Genomic DNA, 23,040 nt, shown 5'->3' with positions numbered 1-23,040 from the left:
AATCCAATTTTCAGAAAATCGTCAAGCGAACCCGACGCGAATTATCCTGTTTGACAGTTTTAGTCCAGCAACTTCAGCTCCGTCCGAGGTAAAACACACTTAAAGCAAGAAAATAATGTTCACAAGTTTATCTTTGCAGAGCTCATGGGTGTTACGAACTAGGATAGTTCTAACAGCAAAGGCTCAACAGAGCGTTCGTGTTGCTGAGATTCGTAAAGCTCTTCAAATAAGAAGAGGTTCATAGACTTAGTTAAAGGAGTGCTTTAACTAAGAGATCGATTCTGACGACTTAAGATTGGTGGTCTTAAGCAAAGGAAGTTCTGGGTGAAACCTAGTAAGATTGAAGTGATGTTCTAAGTAATAGTACACATGCTTAAATAGGAGACTATATGCGCACGGACCAAGGCTATGGTGGGATAGTAGTACAAGAGTCGAATATGGAAGTAAGATCAAAAAGAAGTCAAGACGAAAGAGGAAAGTAGTACATAATGGCGGAGTTATCTGAGAAGTAAAGTGGTTGTAACAGTGGGCACCGAATCTAAAAGCTCTTTTCGACCACATTGATAGATTTCTGAGGATCGTGCTCTTGATGTCATTGCATTGGGTAAGTCATGCTTCTATCGAGGTACTTGCGATATTCAAGACTTTACTAGTACAGGCCCGGTTTTACCTAACTTTCTAGCAACTTTCCATGTATGATCTGACGGCTCTGGCAGCCCCTTATGATGAAGAGTGCACTTTTTATGGACACTGAGCCATCAAGACTACTCCAAGTACATGCTAGCTGCTGACCATCACAGGATGAGAAGATCGTCAGTGAGCTTCCATCTGGCTAAATGAGACCAATACAATCTCGAGTGTTCACGATGAATCAATTTGTTCGAGAGAAGCATCATTGGTTCACCCACATAAGGACTTCATCTATTTCAACTTCTGACATCATTCTAGCCGAACATTACTCATCCGGGGTCCTAGCTTCTGCAACTATCGAGCATTGCATTCAATCGTGATGCCTCCTTTCGCCTACTGGTATGGATTCAGACTTTTGTGCACAATTCATCGAAGTTATGCACACGCAAGGGACTCCAGGATTCTCTACTCTCATGGTATATGACAAGGCATGTCCCTTTCACTCTGTAATTTACCGCATATTTACTTGGGGACTATGTAAAGATGGTTGTCTCTTCCCACAGCGAATACGCAAGAACTATGGTAAGTCATCTACATTTCATAATTATGGTCATCTGTAACCAGAGCACACCCTACCGAAGGACGCACCCAAACCCCAGCGGCCATCACCGTCGAGTTCTACCCCAGATGCGTGGGAACACCTACTACACTCACCACGCCCTACAACTACCAATACTGGACCGTGTTCTGGCACATTCAAGCAGGTCGTGTTCGTGACAGTGCGTCACGGTTTTCTTGTTTTTCATTGTATCAATCACATTAGTTTCACAGAATCTCACAGAATCATGCAGAAAAGAGTGAGACCTTGGTACTTCGGCAATATCACTTAGCCCCAGTGTCCCCGTTCTCACTGCAACACTTCTTCTTGCAGTTGTGCTACTACTAATAAAATGAATACGTATCTAAGTTGCACGGTCATCTAATGATATTTGTTTTGTGGTCAGCTACTAGCAGTTGTAATGTATGGAAGGTCCAATTGCCACGCTGTTGTCCCATCTAAAATACATGTCAATATTATATCTCCTTCGCATGGTCATATCTTCTTTCATATGTATGTGACAGCATGATAATATCAAAGCTGAACATATAATAATGAGTTTTCAGACCAGCCAATTATAAGGGTTGGAAGGTTCTGTTGTCACATTGTTGTCGGCCTATAATACATAAATCAAAATTATGTCTCCCTTGTGAAATTATATCTTCTGTCAGACATGTGATAATATCATATATTTCTAAAGCTTAAGATATCATGGTTTGTTTTGAGGCTAGCCAATTATAATGGTTGGAAGGTTCTGTCGACACACTGCTGTCAGCCTATAATACATATATCAAAATTATATCTCCCTTGCAAAATCATATCTTCTGTTGGATATGTGATAATTCTAAAGCTTAAGATATAATGATGTGTTTGGAGGTCAGCCGATTATAATGGTTGGAAGGTTCTGTTGTAACACAGCTGTCAATCTATAATATACACATCAAAATTATATTTCCCTTGCAAAATCATATCTTCTGTCGGACATATGATAATATTATATATTTCTAAAGCTTAAGATATCACGATTTGTTTTGAGGCTAGCCAATTATAATGGTTGGAAGGCTCTATTGTCACACTGCTGTTGGCCTATAATATGCATATCAAAATTATATCCCCCTTGTAAAATCATATCTTATGTTGTATAAATGTGATACCACGAGAAAGATATATAAATCCAAAACTAGATGTATAATAATGTTTTCTGTCGGTCACATGCATCTAGTCATAACAGATCCAGGTTGATTTCCTGATGTTCTCATGTACTGACACTGTCATGGACTCTGAGAATTTTTACCATACTATCCTTGACCTCTTGGATGATCCTGATGAAATTCAGGAAGTAACTGACCTGATGACGTGGTGGACTCGGTCCGTAACAGATTTCACATCTTGAAGCACTGAATCAACTCATCTACAGTCTGGTTTTCCAAATTTCTCCTGCTCACAGCGAAGTATCAGCCAAAACAGCACATTATCCAAAATTCGGGAAAAACGGGCTGCCCTTCGAGAACAAAACACTGCTTGTGCTAATTAGTTAATTTGTCATATTCTATAGTAATGTTGTAAAGCCTGTGAATCTCATGAATGTGATTATGAAATGACCGCAATCTCCAGTGTAGCGCCTTGAGTCCAAACTTGATGAATCTGATCAGAACCACTCTATGTAAGGCTGCCTATCTAAAGTCAGGCATGTATTGTCAAAATTCAGCAGTCAGGTATGGCATGATAGCCTATTCTCGCACCCTGGCACTATGTCAGTGGTGGTGGATTCCTCCACTGAAGGCTGCCTATCTATTCCTTAATCATTTGATCTGCAATTATGATAGATATTTTCAATATTGTGTATTAGGTAAAACAAGCTAAATCTTTGTCAAACTGGGGTCAAATGCCTGATGCTTTGCCTGATGCTTGAATGTCATAGCAAAAAATGTAGGAGATGGGTGGTATATATTATAATTCGTAGTTATATATAACAAGGATACCATGGCTCAATGGTAGTGATGCCATCTATGATGGCTAAAGTCATGCGTTCAATTCCTGTCATTGGTTAATTCTAAATGTGTGAAGGGTGGCACAGTGTCTCATGTGACTTGTGACATTCATCTCACAGTGGTAGGCAACGTGTATTTTTGTCATTGTTGAACAGAATTTCAGCACATTATTTCAGAGTAGAAATTCAGCGCAATATCACTGAAATTTCAGAGTAAAAATCGGAACTTTCAGCACCTTGTACTGTGAATTTCATTACATTATCACCTGATTTTCCCTAATGAATTTCATTGGATCTACTACCCACAGTGTGTATATGTATTTACTTACCCGCACCCATGAACCTAGCTTCAAGTTGCAGTGTATGATGAACCATGCTCAAGTTTCCCTAGCGCTTGCACGAACCACGTTCTATTACTATAACTTGAAGTGGCTGAATGATCAGCGCTGCCTTGAGGTCCGAGGATCGTGGTCAAAGGTGCTTAGGTACTTGTTGTTTAAACTTTGGTCCTCTTCTCTCTTCCCTCTAATTCTCGCATCCATTTCCTTAGGCTGATCCCAATTTTTTTCGCAATGAGCGAAGACCACAGGCAGGAACCTCCTCCAGAGGCCAATGAATCCAGAGAAGCAACTGTAACTGCTGGCGAGAGCTCAGTACGTGCCTCTATGATGAGATCGCTGTCGACAAGCGCTAATGGCATCGTCACTGCCTCTCACGCATCTTTCATCCAGAGCCAGCACCGTAGTGGCTGCGGTCTCGGTCAGGCCCTGCGGAAAGTGAAAAAGAATATGGCTAAAAAAGTTTCTGTACGTCTGCCTGAATGCTAAAGGAGCCAGAACATAGCTAATGTTGTGCAGAAACACTTCAAGCGTTCCCGCTGTCAAATCCCTACCGTCCAGAACGCCGATCATGAAGGTGCTTCATCAAATCAGGATATCGAGGTAAGTAGCCATTATATTGATCTTGGACTTGTCTGAGGGTCTACCAAAGGATGCATTGCGTCTGCATCCTTCCGATGGCGACAAGCCCGTCATATCTGAAAATATAAGTGGCTGTGTGAATGAAGGAGCGTCCGGAGAGCCTGCTTCGAAAGTATTTACGTCAAACGATCTATTTTTCTCATCTCTGAATTTTGATGGTCGTGCAGGTCCTCGACGCCCCTCTTGGCATGGAAGTCCCCAATCAATGGATGATGAACTTCGGGGTGCCCGTGAGGGTACGGAAAGTATGAGACTACTCGGGGGACACGTCACTTCGTCGTTATCCAAAGCCAAGGATGGGTCAAAAAATCTCGCTGCCGCAGACGATTTCCAGGCCACATATATTCAACCGCTCGAAATTCCCTTGCAAGATATACGTGAACGGTGGACAGACACCATCAAAGCAATCGAAAATCGCGAAGGAACCAAACTTTAATATCATAAAGAACTTCCTGTTCTTGGTCGTCATCTGTTCGGTGTCGGCGACCATCAACGGCGTCCTGGATGGGCTAACGGCCACAAGCACGTATATATATATGAGCAAGGCGTTGAACCCACCAGTTCCAATGCACTCAACGCACTCGTTACTTTCGTGTATGTCCCTGTAACATCATCTGAACGCTCGCTAACACTCTTTCAGGTCACGTCTCATCGCCTCTCAGACTCCTGGTCCTCTTGCTGCTGCGGCATTCCAAAGCAGCATGAGCGCCGTCGAAGAACTAAGGTTACTTAAGGCTCAGGTTCAAGATATCGCTCGTGTGTGCAATGCTGTGGCCAAGGGTGACTTGTCCCAGAAAATTACGGTTCCTGCGCAGGGTGTGGTCATGGTTCAATTGAAGGACGTCATAAACACTATGGTAATCATCCAGAATCTTATTGCAAGGTCTTACTCATGCATATCATCGTCAGGTCGACAAATTGGGATAGTTTTCCAAAGAAGTCACTCGTGTCAGTCAAGAAGTTGGTACATAACGGTAAACTTAAAACAGAATATTGAGATCCAGATCAAAGGCGAGATGTCAACGTTGAAGGGCACTGTCAATTTCATGCTGGACCAGCTAAGCGCCTTCGCATCCGAAGTCACTCATGTCGCGCTTGAAGTCGGTACGCAAGGTATATTGGGTGGTCAGGCTCGCGTAGAAGGTGAGCAAGGTACCTGGGCTGACTTGACACGCAATGTGAACGTGAGTCATATGAACAGTTTTCTAGTCTCGTCAGTGTCGCTGATATGCCGTGGCACAGAAAATGGCTAGCAATCTGACTAACCAAGTACGATCGATCTCGGAGGTCACAAAAGCTGTTGCCTTGGGCGATCTAAGCAAAGTCGTCAACGTCGATGTGCAGGGAGAAATGCTAGATTTGAAGATGACTGTCAATTCTATGGTTGTCCAATTGTCTACGCTCGCTAACGAAATCACTCGTGTGTCTTTGGAAGTCGGTACGGAAGGTATCTTGGGTGTACATCATATAGGAGATCGTATGTGTCTGACCCACGCGCATTGTATCACATTGTCGTCAAAGACCAGCACATCTTTGAAGAGCCCAACCAATTCATCGTGTCAGTATTCTCCTACTTTCTTATACTCAATTAACTCGGTACTATGAAGGTCAAACAAACTTGTTTTCGGTGAAGGCCTGATATCCACCATCGGTGCGGTACATTTCTTTCAAAATTCTATGTAGAGACAGCGATTCAATGACGTCGATGATGGATATCATGCGTGAGTTCCTTGGGTAATCCAGAACATCCTCGCTCAAGTATATTGCACAGTAAAGGCCAATGCGGTATCATCATACACAGAACGGTTTACAGATGCTGATTTATTGGGACAAATGAAGTAGGTCTTAACGTTCTTCCGCGTGTTAAAGGCATCCATCAATATCGTTGCAGCGTCATGGTATTTGCCGGCCTCGATACGACCACCTCTGCCCTTGCCCGCTGTATCTATTTGCTTGCGCAACACTCCGGCGCTCAAGCGAGACTCGGGAGCGAGATCCGTGACGCCACTAAGATACTTGAGAATTGATTCTGTGGGATTAAATAGTTTAGTTTTGATAATATATATCCATATTGAATGTATCAACGAAAAAATGACCACGGACAGACCGATTAAGCAGGGTTCTGAAAGCGAGGACAAATATCTGCTCGCAGTATTTCAATATTTTATTGTACACGATACATGAATGGGGGTACTACAGTGACTCAATTTGAACGCCAAGACAATGTAAGAGAAAACAAATGCGGTGAAAAAGAGAAGCAATCACACGGTAGATATAGAGCCTTGAGGCACGCTAATTACTTAAAAACGAAAAATAATATTAGAGAATTCAAAATGTTGTGAAGGAGGACTAGAACTTACAGAGGCTGGACCAGGCCTAGATCTCTTTCTCCGCGTGGCAGATCCGGAAGATGCTGCCTGGACCCCGCGCCTCTTAATCAAGGCCTCGTGCCACGCGGCGTAGCGCGCGTAGCCAGTTTGCCTTGCAGCGTTCCGTAGATGGAAATATACGTTGTCCCAGTCCATAGGTGAGCTAGGAGGTGTCCACGCACGAACGGCCTCGAGAGGGTCACTGTCATATGTAAATACCATGTCTTGTACGACAAATTTAAGAGACTTACCTGGCGTCGGATTCCTGAGCGATGCTGAACTCGTCCTCTTCCTCGGCACGGGCGTCCTCACCTTCACCGTCCTCATCACCCTCGTCCTCGTCCTCTTCCTCGTCCTCTTCCTCGTCCTCTTCGTCCTCTTCACCTGAATCATCGCTCTCTTCCCCCAATATCACATCGAGGTGGAACAGCGTCCGATCTCTCACCTTCACTAGTGCGCGAGCGATCATATTTTGCACGGCTTCAAGGCCGTCATCATCGATCTCAGGACTTAAGCGCTGAAATTAAGGTAAGGTCGCATTCCAATTGAGACTGGAGGCGAAACTCACCGCGACTGCAAAATGGGTAGGATTATTATCCAGCATGTGGAAGTCTCCGTCATCGTGACGAAGCCAGACCTTTATCGCGATCGTGAGAGGCGCTACCCAAGTGTAATTAAACGCCGTCACTGCGGCAAAGACAGGGTTGTCGCGCCTACGAAGCCACTTGCGATAATCGACCACCCGGTTCCCAGTCCTCTGTCCGATCTCTTTAGAAATTGTCGAGGACGGTGATGGCGCATGATAGCGTTCCTGTTCTGCAATCGACAGGAGCGTGATAACCTGTACGTCCTTACTTAGATTAGCATTACGTTGCAGTTTTGAAAGGGCGTCGTATTCTGCTTGTGAAAAAGTGATCTCTGTATCCCAGAGTTGTAAACGTCCACCATCAGCGTCGTGGAACTCCACGAGCGAGTCTGGGATGCCGAGGGGTTTTTGCGTGGACCCGCCTACTCCAAGCCCCATGAGCGTGGAGTTCATCTGGGTGAGGAACGTGCCAAAGGACAAATCGATGCCCATGGACGTAAGCGCCGCGTCGATGGAGGTACGCAGAGGCGCGAGGACGTTCTCGTGGATGGCGGTAGGCAGGATTACGAGTTTCTGGGATGATGAAGTGAATAGTTTTCGGCGGGAAAGAGCTGTAGATGACTATGAAATAGTACGTATTACTTACTTGTAGTGTCCTCTTCGGCGATCGCCCCCAAGATAACATCGCAATCTTGAATGCGAAAAAACGTGCCGGTTGTTGAGATTGTCGTGGGAGACACGAGTCACGCTTTAGGGAGACGTGTTCTCGGAGTGAGGCTCGGGAGAACGTCGTGTTGAAATACAATTTGAATTTAGCGTACTCGCAATCGTATGTCCAAGGCCCACCCACCCAACGCTTTCGAGGTCAGTACTCAGTGAAAACGTCCAAGGCTTGGGTCTTACCATACCATTGGTCTCAGATAACCTTCGCAACGACACGAAGTACATTACATCGTGGACTTCAGCAGGATAGAGTACGTTAAGTCCAGCCAAACACCGCTTTGAACCACTGATGACAGTTATTTGTTAGCGAACGACGTGATAACCTATGTAAGTCAACGATTTGCTTCCGACGGCGTCCCGGTTCCTCACAAAGACTAGGGCAATTTAATATATCTCGCTCTCATAACGGAGCGTACACCCATAATCCCAAAGTTCCTCTCTAATATCGACTCAAGCGCACCTCTATTTTGTTTTCCGGGAAGTACTTAACGTCCTCGATTCAGTCAAGCCGTAGGGATTCACTTGCTCCAATGGCACGAAGTCAAGGATCCAGGAAGTCAGGTTGTCGAAGATCCTGGTTGTTGGACTGTCTGGGAAACCATTCAACAGCACATTAACCCGAACCATGACGAATTCCCTCCCTGAACCTGCTCAAGCTCGGTGAGACAACTTCGAACATCCCTCTTCGGTGACTAAACGTGTGGCCATCACAGATATCTCGTGGACGCGAACCGCCTTTTGGTCTCTTGCATCACTCGGGTTTCCAGAGACTTCCTCGAAAAGCCTGGAATTATCATTAACGAATCGTCCTTCTCCTCAGCACTAGGTTCCCCTTCCTCCGGACGATCATGTATGATGCTTCGTTCTCCTTTACTACACAAGCGCCCATCATACATGGGAATGGGTTTTCCTGCAAGGAAATTTGTAGGCCAACACATGCGATGGACTGCAAGCATGGAAAAGATTGCCAATGCGCATGCCCGGCGTGCTATGAATGTGCCAGTCGACGAACCAGTACCTCCCGTGAGTGGAATTTTCGGGTATAGGCTGATCCGCACATTTACCAACTTTCCATAGTATATAACCGTTCACATACGGCATGGTGACTTCCGCGATCAGCGTCGTGGCGTTCCTTTGGATAAGTGCTTTGCCTCCCTGTCTATCATTGCGCGCAGGGTATCCGAGGTGCAAGAGGAACTTCGTACGCAAAAAGAGTTCGAGGTCACGCATGTTATCATGGCGAGTGATGAGTCTGACCCGGAATGGTGGTCAGATGTTAGGGCGTTGGGTCGGACGTGGGTCTCCTCATGGGGAAACGTTACTAGCTCTTGGGCAGAGCGGTGTATCTGCGTTCCCTCACCGCGTAGTTGTCATGCAGTTCTTTGAAACCATGGCCCGTTATGGAGATTTCTTTAAGATCTGCAAAGAGTGCATTGTGCCTACACTCGAGGCCATTGTTGATACTCGGTAGGCATGAAGCAAATTGTGATGGTGCTACAGCGCTGATACACATGGTTGAGACTCCACAACCCAGACAGCACAGTTCGATCGCGGACTCGGCAATGTTGCGAAAGGATTTCCAGATTATCCTTCTCCGGCACCTGTGGGATATTGTCTTCCATCGTTAGACGTGTTTCGGCAGGTTGCGCAGGCAATTTTATCATGTCCGGAAGCCATGGACGTTTTCAAAGACGTCCGCGACGCAGTAAGTCGGCGTTTTGTTCTTGGCACATCCCAGGCTAATCATCTGCAGACACGACATGCATTTGCGCGAATCATTGCCACGACAGGATCCAGCGTTACCCACTTGATCCTGCCTTTGAAGGCGAACCTTCTTGCACAGTTCTAATCCTCTGAGCTCGTTGACTTCATGAACTTCATTGGATTGCTGATTCACAAGCTTCAGGTGAGGATTGCGCTAACTTATGCGTTCATAACTGACTTCATGCTAACAGGGCGAGCTTTTTAATGTTCTGGACGAGCTCATTGGACCTCTAAGCGCTCACATCACCCACTCTCTCAACCAGCCCGTTACAGGTGCTGACGACAGCGTCGAACATGCAGAAACCAAGCGTGCTTATCTGACGTTGTTGACCAACGTCATGTCCTCCGATCTTCACGACATCTTTATCTCTGATATCAGGCGTAACAAATAATACATAAGTAGGTATACAGGTATCGTCCAATAGTAAGCAAGCAGAAAACACACGGAAAGTCAGCGCGTATCAATAGATATACGAATATATATTTCTTCAAACAGGGTCCGTCGCCCTGGGTATCACAACAGTCGGTTCTGGTCTAGTGCTTCTAGCGCCGCATTCGTCCTCACGTGAAGTGCGTTCTGTAATGATGAGAGCGTAAGTGTCAAGTCACATTCGTTCACTCCTATTTTCGTACCTCTAAACTGTATTTACCCTGAAAAAGTGACATACATCAGCGACATGATTAAATAGCAAACGCATCCGTACCTTTCGTCCCGCAGCATTCACCTCAAGCAGCTTTCCAGACAAAACAAGATTAAAATGCGTCCTCGCACCGTCCTTGTCGCCTGATCGCGCTAGCAACCTACCATACTCGAAATCTATAATAAAAGTGTCGGCAATGTCTCACCAAATGACAGAACAAGACCGACTCACGTGCGTAATACACGATATAATGGTCCAACTCGATGTCAGGTCCGTGCTCGAAGACAGCGCGGAACGCGCGCTCCTAATACGTGCGCGCATCCTCTGGCGAGACAGGGATCTTTCATCAGGCTCGAGTTCAGCATCCGGGTCCTGTAACGAGAGGGATGTGTGTCAACAAGGATAGACTCCCAGAGCGAAGAGGAAGACCCCAAAGGCACAAACACAAAAGCTACCACAAAAAAGCCTCACCCTCAGATGAAAGCGCTAACCCCGGTTCTCTCAAAGCATCACCAACAGCAGGAATCATCTCCCTCACAATAACCTCCCTGGGCGCATGCGCAATCGCATGGAATACATAAGCTAGCTCTAGGGCTGGGAGGAGAAGTGTGTCGGATTGGGCTAGATATTTACGGGCTTTGCGGGCGACGAATTTCTGTGTGTTTTGGGAGTTGAGTTGTTTTGAGGTGGATAGCGAGATGAAAGGGAGGAGACATCAAAACAAGGACGTACCTCGATAGGAATGCTCTTCCCCGCGATTTTCTGCCTCAGCCCCTGGACGCGTTCCATACGCTTCTTCACTTCTGCGTGCTTGCCGAGCGTGGCTAGGCATGCTGCTTCGCCACATGTATATGTCGCTTTGGACCACTAAGTGCACCGAGGTGGTGATAACCGTTCACCAAGGTAGCATATAGAGGGTATCTAGTCGGCCGCCAGTTCCGTACGGCACGTATGAGTGTGAGGGAGACCAGTCCTGGGGAGAGCGTTGGTCAGCGTGCATTTATAATGTATGTCGGTTCCCGACGATGTGTACCCAGTCGAAACACAAACAAGAGAATGAACGGCAGGTATAATTGGATACTGCTTGAAGTCCGGTAACAACCTGTGATGCCTGTGATGCCCAGGATCGCGCTAGTTGAAACTGGAGTGGAGTGAATACGTGCGAATGCTAATGGGGGAAGATGAGAGCACAGACAATATTGAGAAGTGGCAATAGCACTAAACCAGATGCCGATGAATGGCCTGACCAAGTTAACGATCACACGCTTGGGTGTGGTGAGGGCACGAGACTCACAAAAAAGGTCGACGGCATAGCTACGAGTACGATTCTATTGTTGCTGCAGAGTGCATATGTTCTGAGCACAAAAAAGCCTGGACGAATTGCATGAGGAGCACGTTTGTATCGCGAGGCAGGAGAAATACATTCAGAGCAAGTGAGTGATATCACTGCAAAACCTAAGTGTGGAAATAATAGCGCTCAGTAAGAACGCGTGTGTAGTATGTGCCATACACGCACATGAGTAAATAGTGATGAACATCTTGCATGCCTAGCCAGGTCATGCAGTAAGTGTCGTCATCAGTGGAAGTCTGCTGCACGTTCACATACCTTGGAGTTCTCATTCGGTGTCAAGGTCATTAACCACAGCATGTCAATTCAGTATCGGGGGATGTGTGCTGGAAACGAACGCACGACATATGTCCGCAGCGATGAGGAAAAAGGGTACGTATCGTGCAGTGACGTAGAGGCATTTTACCTTGGTCCAGCGCGACCGAAGTAGGAATGTCCACTTTGAACAGATTATTTCAATATCCAAACCAAGGCATCCCGTGGAACAAGCACATTACTTGCCTCGTCGTGAAGTGAACAAATATAGTCATAGGTCTGGATTAACAGGTTTGATGGTGGACAGGAATAGATCAGGACAAGCGTATCCAGAATGTAATCAATGCCGCTTAGTCGTCACGTTAGAGTCAGAACGAAGATATTCAGACAGCGCGCACTGCATATGTACTAGTGGCCACCCATGGTGTATCAGTTATTATCTTGTTATTGATATTAAGGAAGCGACAAACCGCCAAGTACTGCAAAATCCTGGTTGCTGCAATATCGTCAGCCGAATACTCCATCTACATTCGTTTGAGAGGTGGCTTAAGAAGATGGGTTTTACGCCCACAGCATGCACCTTGCTATCTCTTATGAGTAACCCGGAACTAGCCAGGAATCGATCAACGTGGTGGCGGTAGCGTGCTCAGAGGCGCAAACGCAAAAAAACGCTACTATATATGGTTAGGTTGAATCAACTGTCTCAAAGAAGGTGCTACTTACTTCCAGACCTCTGTTACGAATTGCACAGGCTCATACCAGAAACTAGCATGGAAGAACTCAGGCTTAGTTCGAAAGACTGACGGAAAACCTTGTCGTAAGCCAGAGAAGGTTATTCGAAATGTTAAGGCGCTCGGGGAATAAAAGACAACCGTGGAAGGAACCATGCACTGATCAAGAAATGATTGTGGGGGGCCCTTGTTTTCGTACCATCACCATGGACGAATCTTCCCACGCTTAAAAACGCGGGCAAGGTAGAGCAGTCATAGCTCACAGAACCAACTGGCCATATACTAAATCAATCTATAACATATAGTGTTGCCGCAGCTCTGGCTTGTGGCCGGCTTTAGCCGAGAGCGGAGCTATAATTAGGTTAGCTGTGTACCAAATTAAGCTTATGTAATACGTGGCTCGGTCCGGTCATTTGAGCCGTTTCATAGGCCTTCAAGCCAGCTCCAGCCACATTTAAAATTAGAATAGATATATGATATATTTGTATTGATTTATAAATAGTAAATACATTAAGTGACAATAATAGCGAAGGCCCAAGGCCCAGGGCCTAGGTTCCAAATTAGGCAGCGCTAACGTCTGTCTACAACACACGCTAGAATCTAAACTTGTATCCGATATCGACAATCGTCATTCGATATGGGCCCCCAAGTCGATGTAAGTCAATGTTTTGATCCGATGTTCGAAAAACTTACCCGATTTAGCTGTATGGTAGCGTGGATCACGCTCGCAGGATCCGGGCGGAGGAAGCAGAGATAAGGGCTTTGCGAAGCCGAAGATTATTGCAAATGAGGGAGAGAAGAAACGTCAAGGGAGTTGAGGGAGTCGAGGGAGCAGTGGGCGAAGGGCCGGTGAAGAGATGGGTGAAAAGGGCGTTGAGAAAGCTTCGTTTGAGCCGGGGGTAGCGTGATGTCAAGAGCAGACGTACCAAGTAGATTGACGCTTTGGGAGTGTCTTTTAGTCCGCAGAGCTTCCGCCCTTGATCGTTTGAAGACATTAGGTACACAGACAAAGAGAAGCTTGCAGAAAGTTTATCGCATACGTTCGAGGTCTTCACAAGAATATAGTTGAGGTCAAACATAGCAGTGAAGTCGTGGCCGTTCAAGATTACCTCCTGGACATGATGAGCATTCCCCACAATTCGGACAGACTGCGTACATACCACATTCTTGATGCGGTTATACAGCACTTCAAATGCCTCATCCCACACATACAGCGCGTACCACAAGATTGCCAGAAAGAAAAAGGTTGGATCTTCAGATGCCTTGAATATTTTATTCCAGTAAACACTTCCACCTGCGCGTGCCATAACCTGATGCAAGCGCTCGGCAGTAGTGCAATCATGCAGCACAGGATGATACGATATGATTGTAGCGGAATCCTTGCTTCGAATCATATGAATTGCCAGAAGATCGATGAGAAGGTCATGGACATGTTCGCCTATGAAAGGACTCAGACAAAACTGTGCGGTAAAAGCAAGTGCGAATTACCGTTGTCTAACTGAAGGGGTAGCATGACATCTATGGTATCTTTCCTATTCCGTTCTGTATGTTTTGTGATGAGAAACGGTCGACTATCGAACAAATGACAAACTCATACCGGATAAGCTAGGAGTTAATTGTGGCTTCCTTTTCTTCCCCGTGGTCCGAATAAAAGGGAGGATAACTGTGATATCTACCCGGAATAACAGGTTAGCAACCTCTGGACCAAAAGGCAGTCATCAAACGTACGATCCCCCTCTCCATGTTGAACGTCTTCCCGGTATCACGAGGGTATCCAGTTTGTGGAGGATGAAAAGAAAAATGGCTCGATGTTATACCTAAAAAAGGAAATTTCAGTGCCGAAGTTGAAGCCTGCCAAGGAGTACGAACTTTGTCCCCAGCATCTTCAAAACGGATTCCGACAAATTGTCCACGAACAACGCTCTGACGGAAACGTTTTCCCGAACCTGATTGTCACTCATTAACAGGCTTGGTGAGATGGGGTAAGCACGGTACTTTCCTCCTCCTTTAATTTTGACCAAAGTTTGTCTTCATTCTCAACGCGATGCAGCTCAAGTGTTTTGAATTGACCGTCATTCATTACGTCAATGCCATATATGATGCATGGTAATAAACACACTTACCCCCTGAAAAATGCTTCATCGTTATTGCGGCTACCACTATATTGACAATACCAACAGCCAGGAAGGCGAATTGTCATTACAGCGACATTCCCATTCCTGCGCTGGACACCAAAGTCTGTGTGGATAATGGACTCCAATTTCAGCCTTTCGACACAACCACAGGTGCATGGGTGGCAGACGTACTGCTATGATGGGATGCCACCAAGTTGTGTTCCTGGAAACGCGGGAGCTCCGAAACGCAGACAACACCTAATGATTGCTCAGTTATCGATGATACCAACAAAAATACATCATTGCACTTACTGAACCACACACTGCTCCCACTCCTCTGGCAGCCGCTTCTCCACAAACTCCAAAGTCTCCCAAGTCTAAACCGCCAAAGGTGAAGGGCCAGCGTGTTCCCAAGCAGCCTACTGCATCTCCCTCTGAACCCCCAGCGAGCATAAGCCCTCAAGTTTTGTACGATGAGCCCAACCTCCTCAGGAGTCTGGACGCATCCGATCACGCAATTTGAGGCATCCCAGCGCCTGATGTTAGGTCTCTCAGAGACAAGTGGAATCGTCGTGTAGTACATCGTCGGGGCGGAAATCTGCGAATGCCAGTCAGAAAGTGAGCCTAAGATATGAATGAGAGCCTCACAATAGTCATAGGGAGCACTCACAGGGTATCCAATGATGGGGATATAGTGGCAATAGGCACTCTCTGGTACGGGCAAGATAATGCCCAAACGGAACCTTCAAAATCCTCGACAACCTAGCTTCACCTGAGGAGAAGGGCGATCCTTGAGCTCAACATATATCAAGAATCTTACCCAGTAGTGAACTGACGAATATCCGGATTGCCTAGACGAGGAGACTGTCAGATAACAACTGAAATTCAATATGCAAACACAATGCAAGAAGAATCATAAGGTGCGTGATGGTAAACAAAAAGTGAGAAACAAAAATAAAAGATCAAGGAGATGTCAGGTATCATAGACGACAACCTCGTTGTCGATGTCATCGCACTCATGCTCTGCGATGGCTTTGAGAACAGCGTCATATGCATGGCTGTCATCTGTAGGTCCATTTGAGACAGGTCCCAAAAGCTCATCGGAGCTATTGTCAGATACCATTGCAGTTTCCATGGCCCATTGCGATGCTGCCCAACCTTTCGTGAAATTAAGTCGCTCTTTTTTAAAGGAAAACTTCACCATCTGTAGCGCCTCCATGAGGATCGGGCTGATGCAGTTACGCCTCTTTGTGTATGTTTCGCTGCTCGATGAGAACACTCGCTCACAGGGAACAGCAGATGCCTGGATTGGGAGGTAGTCCATAGCAACGGCGTAAACCGTTGGGAACATCCCCTCAGACATCTGGTCAAAATCGCGTGGTCAACAACAAAATACGTCACTGGACGGAGATGACTCTCACCTGCCAGAAGGAGAGTATATTTGTTCCCTTGGGGCTGATATTAGCTGTGCTATAAGCCCCAAACTCCTGATCGATTGTCTGGACGATATCATCGCAAACCGGCAGTGCATCCCCCTCACGAAGTCCGTAGATACGGGAGCCTAGCGTGCGTGATTGTAGTCTTGAGGGTCATTGGGTTGGAGCCGGTATATTGGAGGTCCGCTGTGCTCTCTTGACATGCATCTACAGGACATATGAGCACATGCTGTTGCTAGCTAGATAGACGTACTAGTTTGAGAATGAATTCCTTGGCTGACTTTACCCGGTTCTCATCCCAATGATCTGTAGCCCATGACATTTGGCATGTGGGATCAACAACTATAAACCGATCATAAGACATCAAATTTGATAAAAATGCGAGGGACTGACACATCGCAACGGCATATGCATTTGTGCAGGACATCCTGTCGTCATACTTCTCCGCCCAAGTCAAGCCAATGTTGATGAGTGGTGCACAGTGCGGGGCGCTATTGGCCACCTGCTTCCAATCCTCAAGCAAGCTTTCGAATGCTGGAACCGTACGACCCAACATGGGAGTGCTCTCGCTCGACATGGATTGCTGAGCTCTGTGGGGGGGCTGAAATCACAAGGTTAAATGCAATGTAGGTTATGAAGATGTCAATACTGACCTCCAGAATTACTTCGAAGTCCTGTAGGAAGTGCCATTCTATTGGACTTAACTTTTTGTCGTATATAGAGCGTTGATTGGGAAACTCGAAGAACATATCAACCGCCTGGGCAATGGTTAGCCCACCACAAATATTCAGTGAGATGAAACCTCACCTGACGTAGATTGCATAGACGATTGAGCATAACATAAACCGAATCCCAGCGGGTTGGCTCATCGAGCAGGAGTTTGACTGTAGGGAGCTTTATAGGCTCGCCTGTGTCTCCTCGGAACCAATCGTTTTCATTACCTATCACGATGGTATCCCTAAAAGTCGAACATCGTTGGTTTGATGCACAAATGGAACGCACAAGATTTCTGGCCTGTTCGAGAGCTTTACTGGTGATGGCGCCAACATACTCATTCTTGTCGACAATCTGACCACAAACATTCCAGGTATTCTCCACGGATGAGAAATCTGCTGTCGCATAGTCGTCAACAATATGTTTCACGCAAATGCCGATCATGTGTGGAAAACAAGGAATTCTGTTTTTGATTGGATCATATTTGATCTTGCGTTCTTCGAGTAAGTTTGAGAGCTCCTTCATGCATGTTTGATTGTTTGCTGCGTTGTCCAAAGTGAAGTGTCCAGGCTAAACGAAGTCAGAGCACATCATATGGTACAGCTGAACACTCACATCCTTTGCAACATCAGCACGATCAAGGAGATGCAGTATTACTGATCCAAGAGATTTGCCGGTATGACTTCCTGGAACATGGTGAAACGCAATCAAGGCTGCCTTCAAGACGAGCACTGATGTCTGCTCTTCCTTGGCAATCCAGTGAGCGGTGAGTGCCATGAAGGGGCGGAGTTTCTGATCAGACCAGAGGTCAGATGTAAAGAATATTTTTCCTTGCGCCCTCTGTAAATACATAAGATGTATGGTGGGATTCTTGATAACTAGACACTCACGGCAAGATCACCTTTCAACACCTGGAAATACTCCTGCCACACAATGATTATGAGCTCACGAAGTTTTGTGCGGTGGGGAATGTCTGAATCGGTCAAATCCCTCCGCAAAAAATGTATCAGGCGTCGAAACTCCACACATTCGATAACAATTATTGCCTGCAGAAAATGAATTAGCAAGGGCACGTAGAAAGTAAATATCAACTTGCCTGATCGTCCGCAACTATGAATTTCACCAACTGACGGTGCATCTCATTGATGCTGAAATCTGGGATATAATTGTCCGGAGATAAGGTGGTTCCAGGCGGAAAATTGCCGTGTCCCTGATTAGGGATGGTACCGAGTGACTCAATGTGATATGCAGGGTCCCGGAGCCTTTCACGGATAGCTGCCAAAGTCCACCCTTCAGCAAGTCGCTCATTGAGTGGCTGTACGTAGATAGGCCAGCGTAGGCGCTCCGCCTCTTGCAGGAAAACGTCAGTGTGGTGATAGAAAGCATGAGTACGACGGGCAGAAGTGCCGGTTGAGTGCTTATACGACATAACCTGGTGTGAACTGTCCATCTCCTGCAACTCCCTGGACAAGGCCGTAAGAAAGAACAAAATAATTGCAGACGCAAAACTCACTCGCAGATTCGGCAAATCTTGCGTTTAGTAGCTGAATCTTCCCTGAAGAAGTAATTGACATCTGCAGTGCTTTTAGGCTGTGTTCCTCGGACACCCGTAGCCAAGGGATCGACTTGGGTTGAGTAGATGGTACTAGTGACTGTCTGCAGAGGGCTGGGAACTGGAGGAGCCCTAACGCTGGGTGCAGGCAAGTTATCTTCTTCATCCCCGGAGACATTGCCAATGTCAATGTATTCTCCATCATCTGGCGTGCGACTAGTGCCAGTACGAACTGGGCTATTATTGCGGAACCTCAGGGGCAGTTGCCGTTGCCATTGAGGGTGTTGAAGCATAGTTACATTTAATGCAACAGCGGCAGCGATGGGTGCAACAGTAGCAGCGATGGGCGCAACAGTGGCAGCGATGGGCGCAATAGTGGCAGTGATGGGAGTAACAATGGGGGTAGCATCAATTGGAGCAGCGGCAGTAGGAGTTACAGCAGCATGAGTAGGCACAGTGGTAACTTGAGACTTCTGCCCTCGTCGATGAGGAGGCATGTTTGAGTGACAGTAAAGATTCAAAGACACAGTCTTTATGTATCTTCGTCAGGGGAAACAGCGGGGAAACACCAGTGCTGAGTCAACTAATGACAAATCCAACGTGTACGCACAAGCGAAGGTCTGAACAACATTATTAATTGTGATATGACACCAGGGGGACAACTGAATGTATGCACAGGGTACGTACCGTAAGATCTTGTTCATTCAAGTGGTCCTAGGCAGCACAATATATGTGTGGGGTTTCCCCAATGCCCACTACCTTACCCAATGAGAGGGATACCAATGCCATAAGACGTGCATTCTGATGTATCCTAGATCTCGCAATCAGTTGGTTATATTGAGCACAGTACAGCTTACCTACATCCGCAGAGTCAACTGGCTGTCCAGAAGCCAGATTGCAATATAGCAAGGACATCCAGCGAAAGGGACATCTCATGTTTGCCAGGGTTTGCCATGGTTGTCAGGGTGGGTGGTTTGACGGTCACTGAACACGTGTTTCAAATATCAACCAATGGGTCAAGCGAGTTAATGCTTACCTTCATTCCAGGAGTCGATGACTGATTGATTGAGCATTTAATACAGTGCAAGGGGATTGGGGTGTTTGTGGAAAATCCCCCATGTGTCATCCAGGAGGTTGGTCATGATGGTGAATGATTCAATAAGGTGAAACTTGTAGATGTTGGGACTCAGACTTCAGGAGTAAGGTACAGGTGTCCAGGACAAGTTTTTTTTTGTAGCAGGCTGACCGATTTGCAGAAAAACAGCACTTGCAAGTTGCAAGGAGGACGGGCAAGGAGATGGTAGGGTGGGAAAAAGATAAGAAGCTGCGTGACTCAGCGTGGAGTCGGCCCTCGGGAGTCAGGACTCAGGAATCAGGCCTAGAATTAAGAGGCCTAGAATCAAGATGATCAAATTTGTTGACATGTGTTTGACCACATTGAACGGTTTGAAACCTATGAGAAACACATTGTTACAAGACTTGTACGCTGTACGGTTATGTAGAGATAGAAAGACATATTCAACAGCGTGATCCAGCAACTAATGGCTTTTTCCGCAGTGCAGTTGGGTGCATGGGAGAGGCAGCACGTTGGTGTGAACTTCAAAATCACATTAGCTTCAGATTGTGAATGGGAAAATGAGACAGAATACTCACACACGAGTAGATCTGCGAAGTGGTGTTGCATCTGGCAGACATGGGGCCGCCTCGGCCATCCAGTGTTCATTGGAGATTGGAGGGTGACGTGTGATGTGATTATCAGGCATGCTGATATCCAGTGAGCATGTAGATGGCGCAGCCAAGGTGGCTTGAAGACCACAAAGCAATGAACAAAGACGCCCATAGTCAGGGTCTTCCGAGAACGCAAGAGAGCGTGTGTAGATGAGAACACTTGCAAATTCAACGGGAATTCCATCGCATAAGACTTCAATGGTGGTGTTGACCTTGTGCTCCAGTATGGAAGAGCTGGAGAGTTTCTCGTCGTCACTAGTTAGCCATGGGAGGGAGCCGCGTAATAGATAGATCAACATGTATGTAAGCGATTCAAGGTCGTCATGACGACCCAGGTCAACTCCTAAGTGGTTGTTGATTGAAGCGAAGGCAGGAGTGCCAGTGAGACGTTGATTCTGACGAAAGGGAATATGGACTCTGGTTGCAGTGTCCCAGTATTCCTTTGCGATACCGAAATCGATTATAAATGCAGTGTGCTTCAAATGGCCAAGGCCCACCAAGACATTCTGCGGTTTGATATTGCAGTGAACATAATTGTTTGAGTGGATGTACTCAAGACGTGAGAGCTGGAAAATGGGTTAGCCTATCTGCAACAACCCAGCATGAACCGACTGACCAGTTGGATTCCTAGATTGACAACAGTATGAAGGCTAAATTTTCGATCATGTGCAAGGAAAAGATCATGCAGTGATGGCCCAAGGAGGCCGAGAACCAACGCATGATATGTTGATTCTCGACCGAACCAGAGAGCACAGGGTATCCCAACTCCACCTTCAAGTCGTTTCAGAATGGCGTATTTACGCTGTACAGAAGATGGCTGGGCTGTGATGGATTCGAGTTTGATGGCAACTGCATCATCTTTGATGATGTTCCGAGCATGGTACACAACAGCTAAGTAGGGTCCATAGTATGTTAATTTTTTATAATTATAGTCAGCTTGTGAACAACACACCGTATGAACCGGATCCTAAAACATCTCCGAGTCTGAATCTACCGTCAATTCGTATTGGGACCTTATGGTTCATGGTGGGCATACTATGAGATAACTTGAGCCTTGAGGCCTCGAGGAGCAACAGTCAAACTAACCGGGAATGAGACTTCAACAGAGACGTGATTTCGTATTTATAAATCAGCTTGAGCTGGCCTTAAGCCAGCTCGAGCCGCTGTTGATTATTTTTGGCTTACAGTTGGTTTGTGGGACTCCAAACGGCTAACAAACCAGACCAAACTATATATAAGTAGTTTGGCTCACTAGGATAGCCAAAATTAGTACAAACCGATAAACGCCAAGCCGGAGCGGGCCATAGCCGAGCTGCGGTTGTACTAATAACATATATGAACTGCAGGAACAATGATACAGCCCTAAACTCCAAGGCCGCCGTCAGCCGTCCCCAACCAATGAAAGCACTGACACGTAGAAAAACACAATGAAAACACAATGAAAACTACTCACAGGCCTAGGTTAACCGAAACTAATCATACTCAATCAAGAAACATTTAAGAACATAACTGACGTCAAAACGACGCCAAGAGAGAACACAGCAAGTGATGCACGTAAAAGTGAACACAAGCCATCCTCTCACTAACGCATATCACCGCTAACAACCCCCATATGAAACTAACACCCACCGGCAAAACTCAGATAGCACACAGCCAACACGAAAACCGAAATTACATCGGCCACGACGCCAATACCGACCCACCTTGGCATATAACAAACAAGGGACATTGCGCCCAAGAAAAGGTATAAAAACCCCACCCCCCACCAACTTATCTCCCCGTCCAACCTAAGATGAAAGAGAAAGAACCCACTTCCCTCAAGGCCATATCCCAGGCCACCTGCCCTTACCCCTCCACCCCCTGCACATCATCTCAACCATCCAGGTCCAGGCCAAAGTTCTTTCCCCCCGACGTCCTGCCAGAAGAAGATCTAGAACGTGCTATGGACCTTATCCCTTACATACCTGACCCCCCCTCTCCACCATCCCCCCGAGCCCATGCTCCCCCCCTGATACACCGACCCCCTCAGGTACTACAGACCGCGTTCACCCACTTAACCCTGACCTCCTGGTATTCCGGGAGTTCAGCGTTAAAATATCCAATCCGTGCAACAACGAACCAATGTCCAATGGTCTCGCAAACTCCATACACGCCCCCAGCAATCCCGCAGTAGACCATACCATGAATGACTCCACCAGCCCAACCACAGACCACATCCTGACCCCCGAGGAGCAATCTATCTTGGCACACCTAGCATTAGCAGATATGAACAGGTCTGTGCTAAGTCAAAACAGCATGAACCACGCCATCTCCCTCCCTCAGTTCACCCAAGCCCCAACTGGAGGATTCCTTAAAGTGTACATGTCGCATTCCATGCAAGTCTTCGACCACTTAGAGAATAAAGTCCTACTCGCCTGGTTTCAAGTTGAACATCCGAAGTTTATGGTCAGGGTTTTTGATCACTCAGGAAAAGATGTAGTTGAGAGGGCCGCCATAATCGCGGAGCGCATTCGCGCCAATATCACAACAATCGCAGAGTCCCTCAACAAAGACCCCCACACCATCCGCGTCTCTCCCCCACAACCCCAGGGGGGAAAAGGAGCCAAGAACCTTCCAAACGGGTTCCTAGTTCATAATGTCTCCAATGAGACCAAGGACTTTATCCTGAGACAACGTATATGGTCTACAATGGACATCACGTTCGAAGCCCTACCTGTTACGTCGACTGTAGGTCGGCGTAGTGGGAACTAGGATAGGTCTTCTCAGCGACGAGTCGAGTGACTCTACTGAAGCTGAGCGTGGTCTGGCCTTGACGGAACGTCAAGGATTCCTCCGGCGATCTCGGTAAGACGGCGCTCGTCGAGATGCAGGGCTAGCGGAT

At 46.6% G+C, this 23,040-nt stretch overlaps 9 protein-coding genes across 9 annotated transcripts; 5 read left to right on the top strand and 4 right to left on the bottom strand.

Moving 5' to 3' along the window:
- Positions 1–1,031: 1,031 nt before the first annotated feature.
- F5147DRAFT_658911 (uncharacterized protein) lies at positions 1,032–1,520 on the top strand (the record flags this gene model as incomplete). The annotated part of the gene is made up of 3 exons (XM_041434517.1): positions 1,032–1,212; positions 1,272–1,409; positions 1,462–1,520. The coding sequence occupies 3 exons, from the start codon at positions 1,032–1,034 to the stop codon at positions 1,518–1,520; spliced, it is 378 nt and encodes a 125-aa protein (XP_041285274.1).
- A 3,379-nt stretch (positions 1,521–4,899) lies between these two features.
- On the top strand, positions 4,900–5,803 carry F5147DRAFT_588039 (putative two-component system sensor kinase; the record flags this gene model as incomplete). Its single annotated transcript, XM_041432054.1, has 3 exons — positions 4,900–5,001; positions 5,197–5,382; positions 5,441–5,803. The coding sequence occupies 3 exons, from the start codon at positions 4,900–4,902 to the stop codon at positions 5,801–5,803; spliced, it is 651 nt and encodes a 216-aa protein (XP_041285273.1).
- A 691-nt stretch (positions 5,804–6,494) lies between these two features.
- Positions 6,495–8,101, bottom strand: F5147DRAFT_658909 (uncharacterized protein; the record flags this gene model as incomplete). Its single annotated transcript, XM_041434516.1, has 6 exons — positions 6,495–6,497; positions 6,559–6,769; positions 6,819–7,084; positions 7,136–7,764; positions 7,800–7,844; positions 7,975–8,101. 6 exons carry the CDS (start codon positions 8,099–8,101, stop codon positions 6,495–6,497), a joined length of 1,281 nt encoding a protein of 426 aa, XP_041285272.1.
- Positions 8,102–8,781: 680 nt separating this feature from the next.
- Positions 8,782–9,347, top strand: F5147DRAFT_727698 (uncharacterized protein; the record flags this gene model as incomplete). The annotated part of the gene is made up of 3 exons (XM_041439276.1): positions 8,782–8,899; positions 8,996–9,119; positions 9,150–9,347. The coding sequence occupies exons 1-3, from the start codon at positions 8,871–8,873 to the stop codon at positions 9,345–9,347; spliced, it is 351 nt and encodes a 116-aa protein (XP_041285271.1). The 5' UTR covers positions 8,782–8,870.
- Positions 9,348–9,727: 380 nt separating this feature from the next.
- Positions 9,728–10,032, top strand: F5147DRAFT_790612 (uncharacterized protein; the record flags this gene model as incomplete). The annotated part of the gene is made up of 2 exons (XM_041443046.1): positions 9,728–9,782; positions 9,832–10,032. The coding sequence occupies exons 1-2, from the start codon at positions 9,747–9,749 to the stop codon at positions 10,030–10,032; spliced, it is 237 nt and encodes a 78-aa protein (XP_041285270.1). The 5' UTR covers positions 9,728–9,746.
- Positions 10,033–10,154: 122 nt separating this feature from the next.
- Positions 10,155–11,593, bottom strand: F5147DRAFT_748515 (uncharacterized protein; the record flags this gene model as incomplete). Its single annotated transcript, XM_041440077.1, has 7 exons — positions 10,155–10,217; positions 10,345–10,457; positions 10,513–10,585; positions 10,728–10,732; positions 10,753–10,936; positions 11,014–11,148; positions 11,576–11,593. 7 exons carry the CDS (start codon positions 11,591–11,593, stop codon positions 10,155–10,157), a joined length of 591 nt encoding a protein of 196 aa, XP_041285269.1.
- A 1,532-nt stretch (positions 11,594–13,125) lies between these two features.
- Positions 13,126–15,386, bottom strand: F5147DRAFT_790609 (uncharacterized protein; the record flags this gene model as incomplete). Its single annotated transcript, XM_041443045.1, has 10 exons — positions 13,126–13,163; positions 13,309–13,375; positions 13,542–13,727; positions 13,776–14,075; positions 14,344–14,432; positions 14,485–14,498; positions 14,739–14,853; positions 14,922–14,987; positions 15,042–15,327; positions 15,378–15,386. The coding sequence occupies 10 exons, from the start codon at positions 15,384–15,386 to the stop codon at positions 13,126–13,128; spliced, it is 1,170 nt and encodes a 389-aa protein (XP_041285268.1).
- Positions 15,387–19,949: 4,563 nt separating this feature from the next.
- On the bottom strand, positions 19,950–21,184 carry F5147DRAFT_781257 (casein kinase I isoform delta; the record flags this gene model as incomplete). The annotated part of the gene is made up of 4 exons (XM_041442603.1): positions 19,950–20,028; positions 20,085–20,725; positions 20,776–21,050; positions 21,112–21,184. 4 exons carry the CDS (start codon positions 21,182–21,184, stop codon positions 19,950–19,952), a joined length of 1,068 nt encoding a protein of 355 aa, XP_041285267.1.
- A 767-nt stretch (positions 21,185–21,951) lies between these two features.
- On the top strand, positions 21,952–22,910 carry F5147DRAFT_781256 (uncharacterized protein; the record flags this gene model as incomplete). The annotated part of the gene is made up of 2 exons (XM_041442602.1): positions 21,952–22,188; positions 22,242–22,910. The coding sequence occupies 2 exons, from the start codon at positions 21,952–21,954 to the stop codon at positions 22,908–22,910; spliced, it is 906 nt and encodes a 301-aa protein (XP_041285266.1).
- Between the last annotated feature and the right edge of the window lie 130 nt (positions 22,911–23,040).

Source organism: Suillus discolor (assembly GCF_016758755.1).
Source record: "Suillus discolor strain FC423 chromosome Unknown F5147scaffold_130, whole genome shotgun sequence".
NCBI lineage: Eukaryota > Fungi > Basidiomycota > Agaricomycetes > Boletales > Suillaceae > Suillus > Suillus discolor.
The sequence above is the reverse complement of the archived record's forward strand: the minus strand, read 5'-3'. Positions and strand labels throughout refer to the sequence as shown.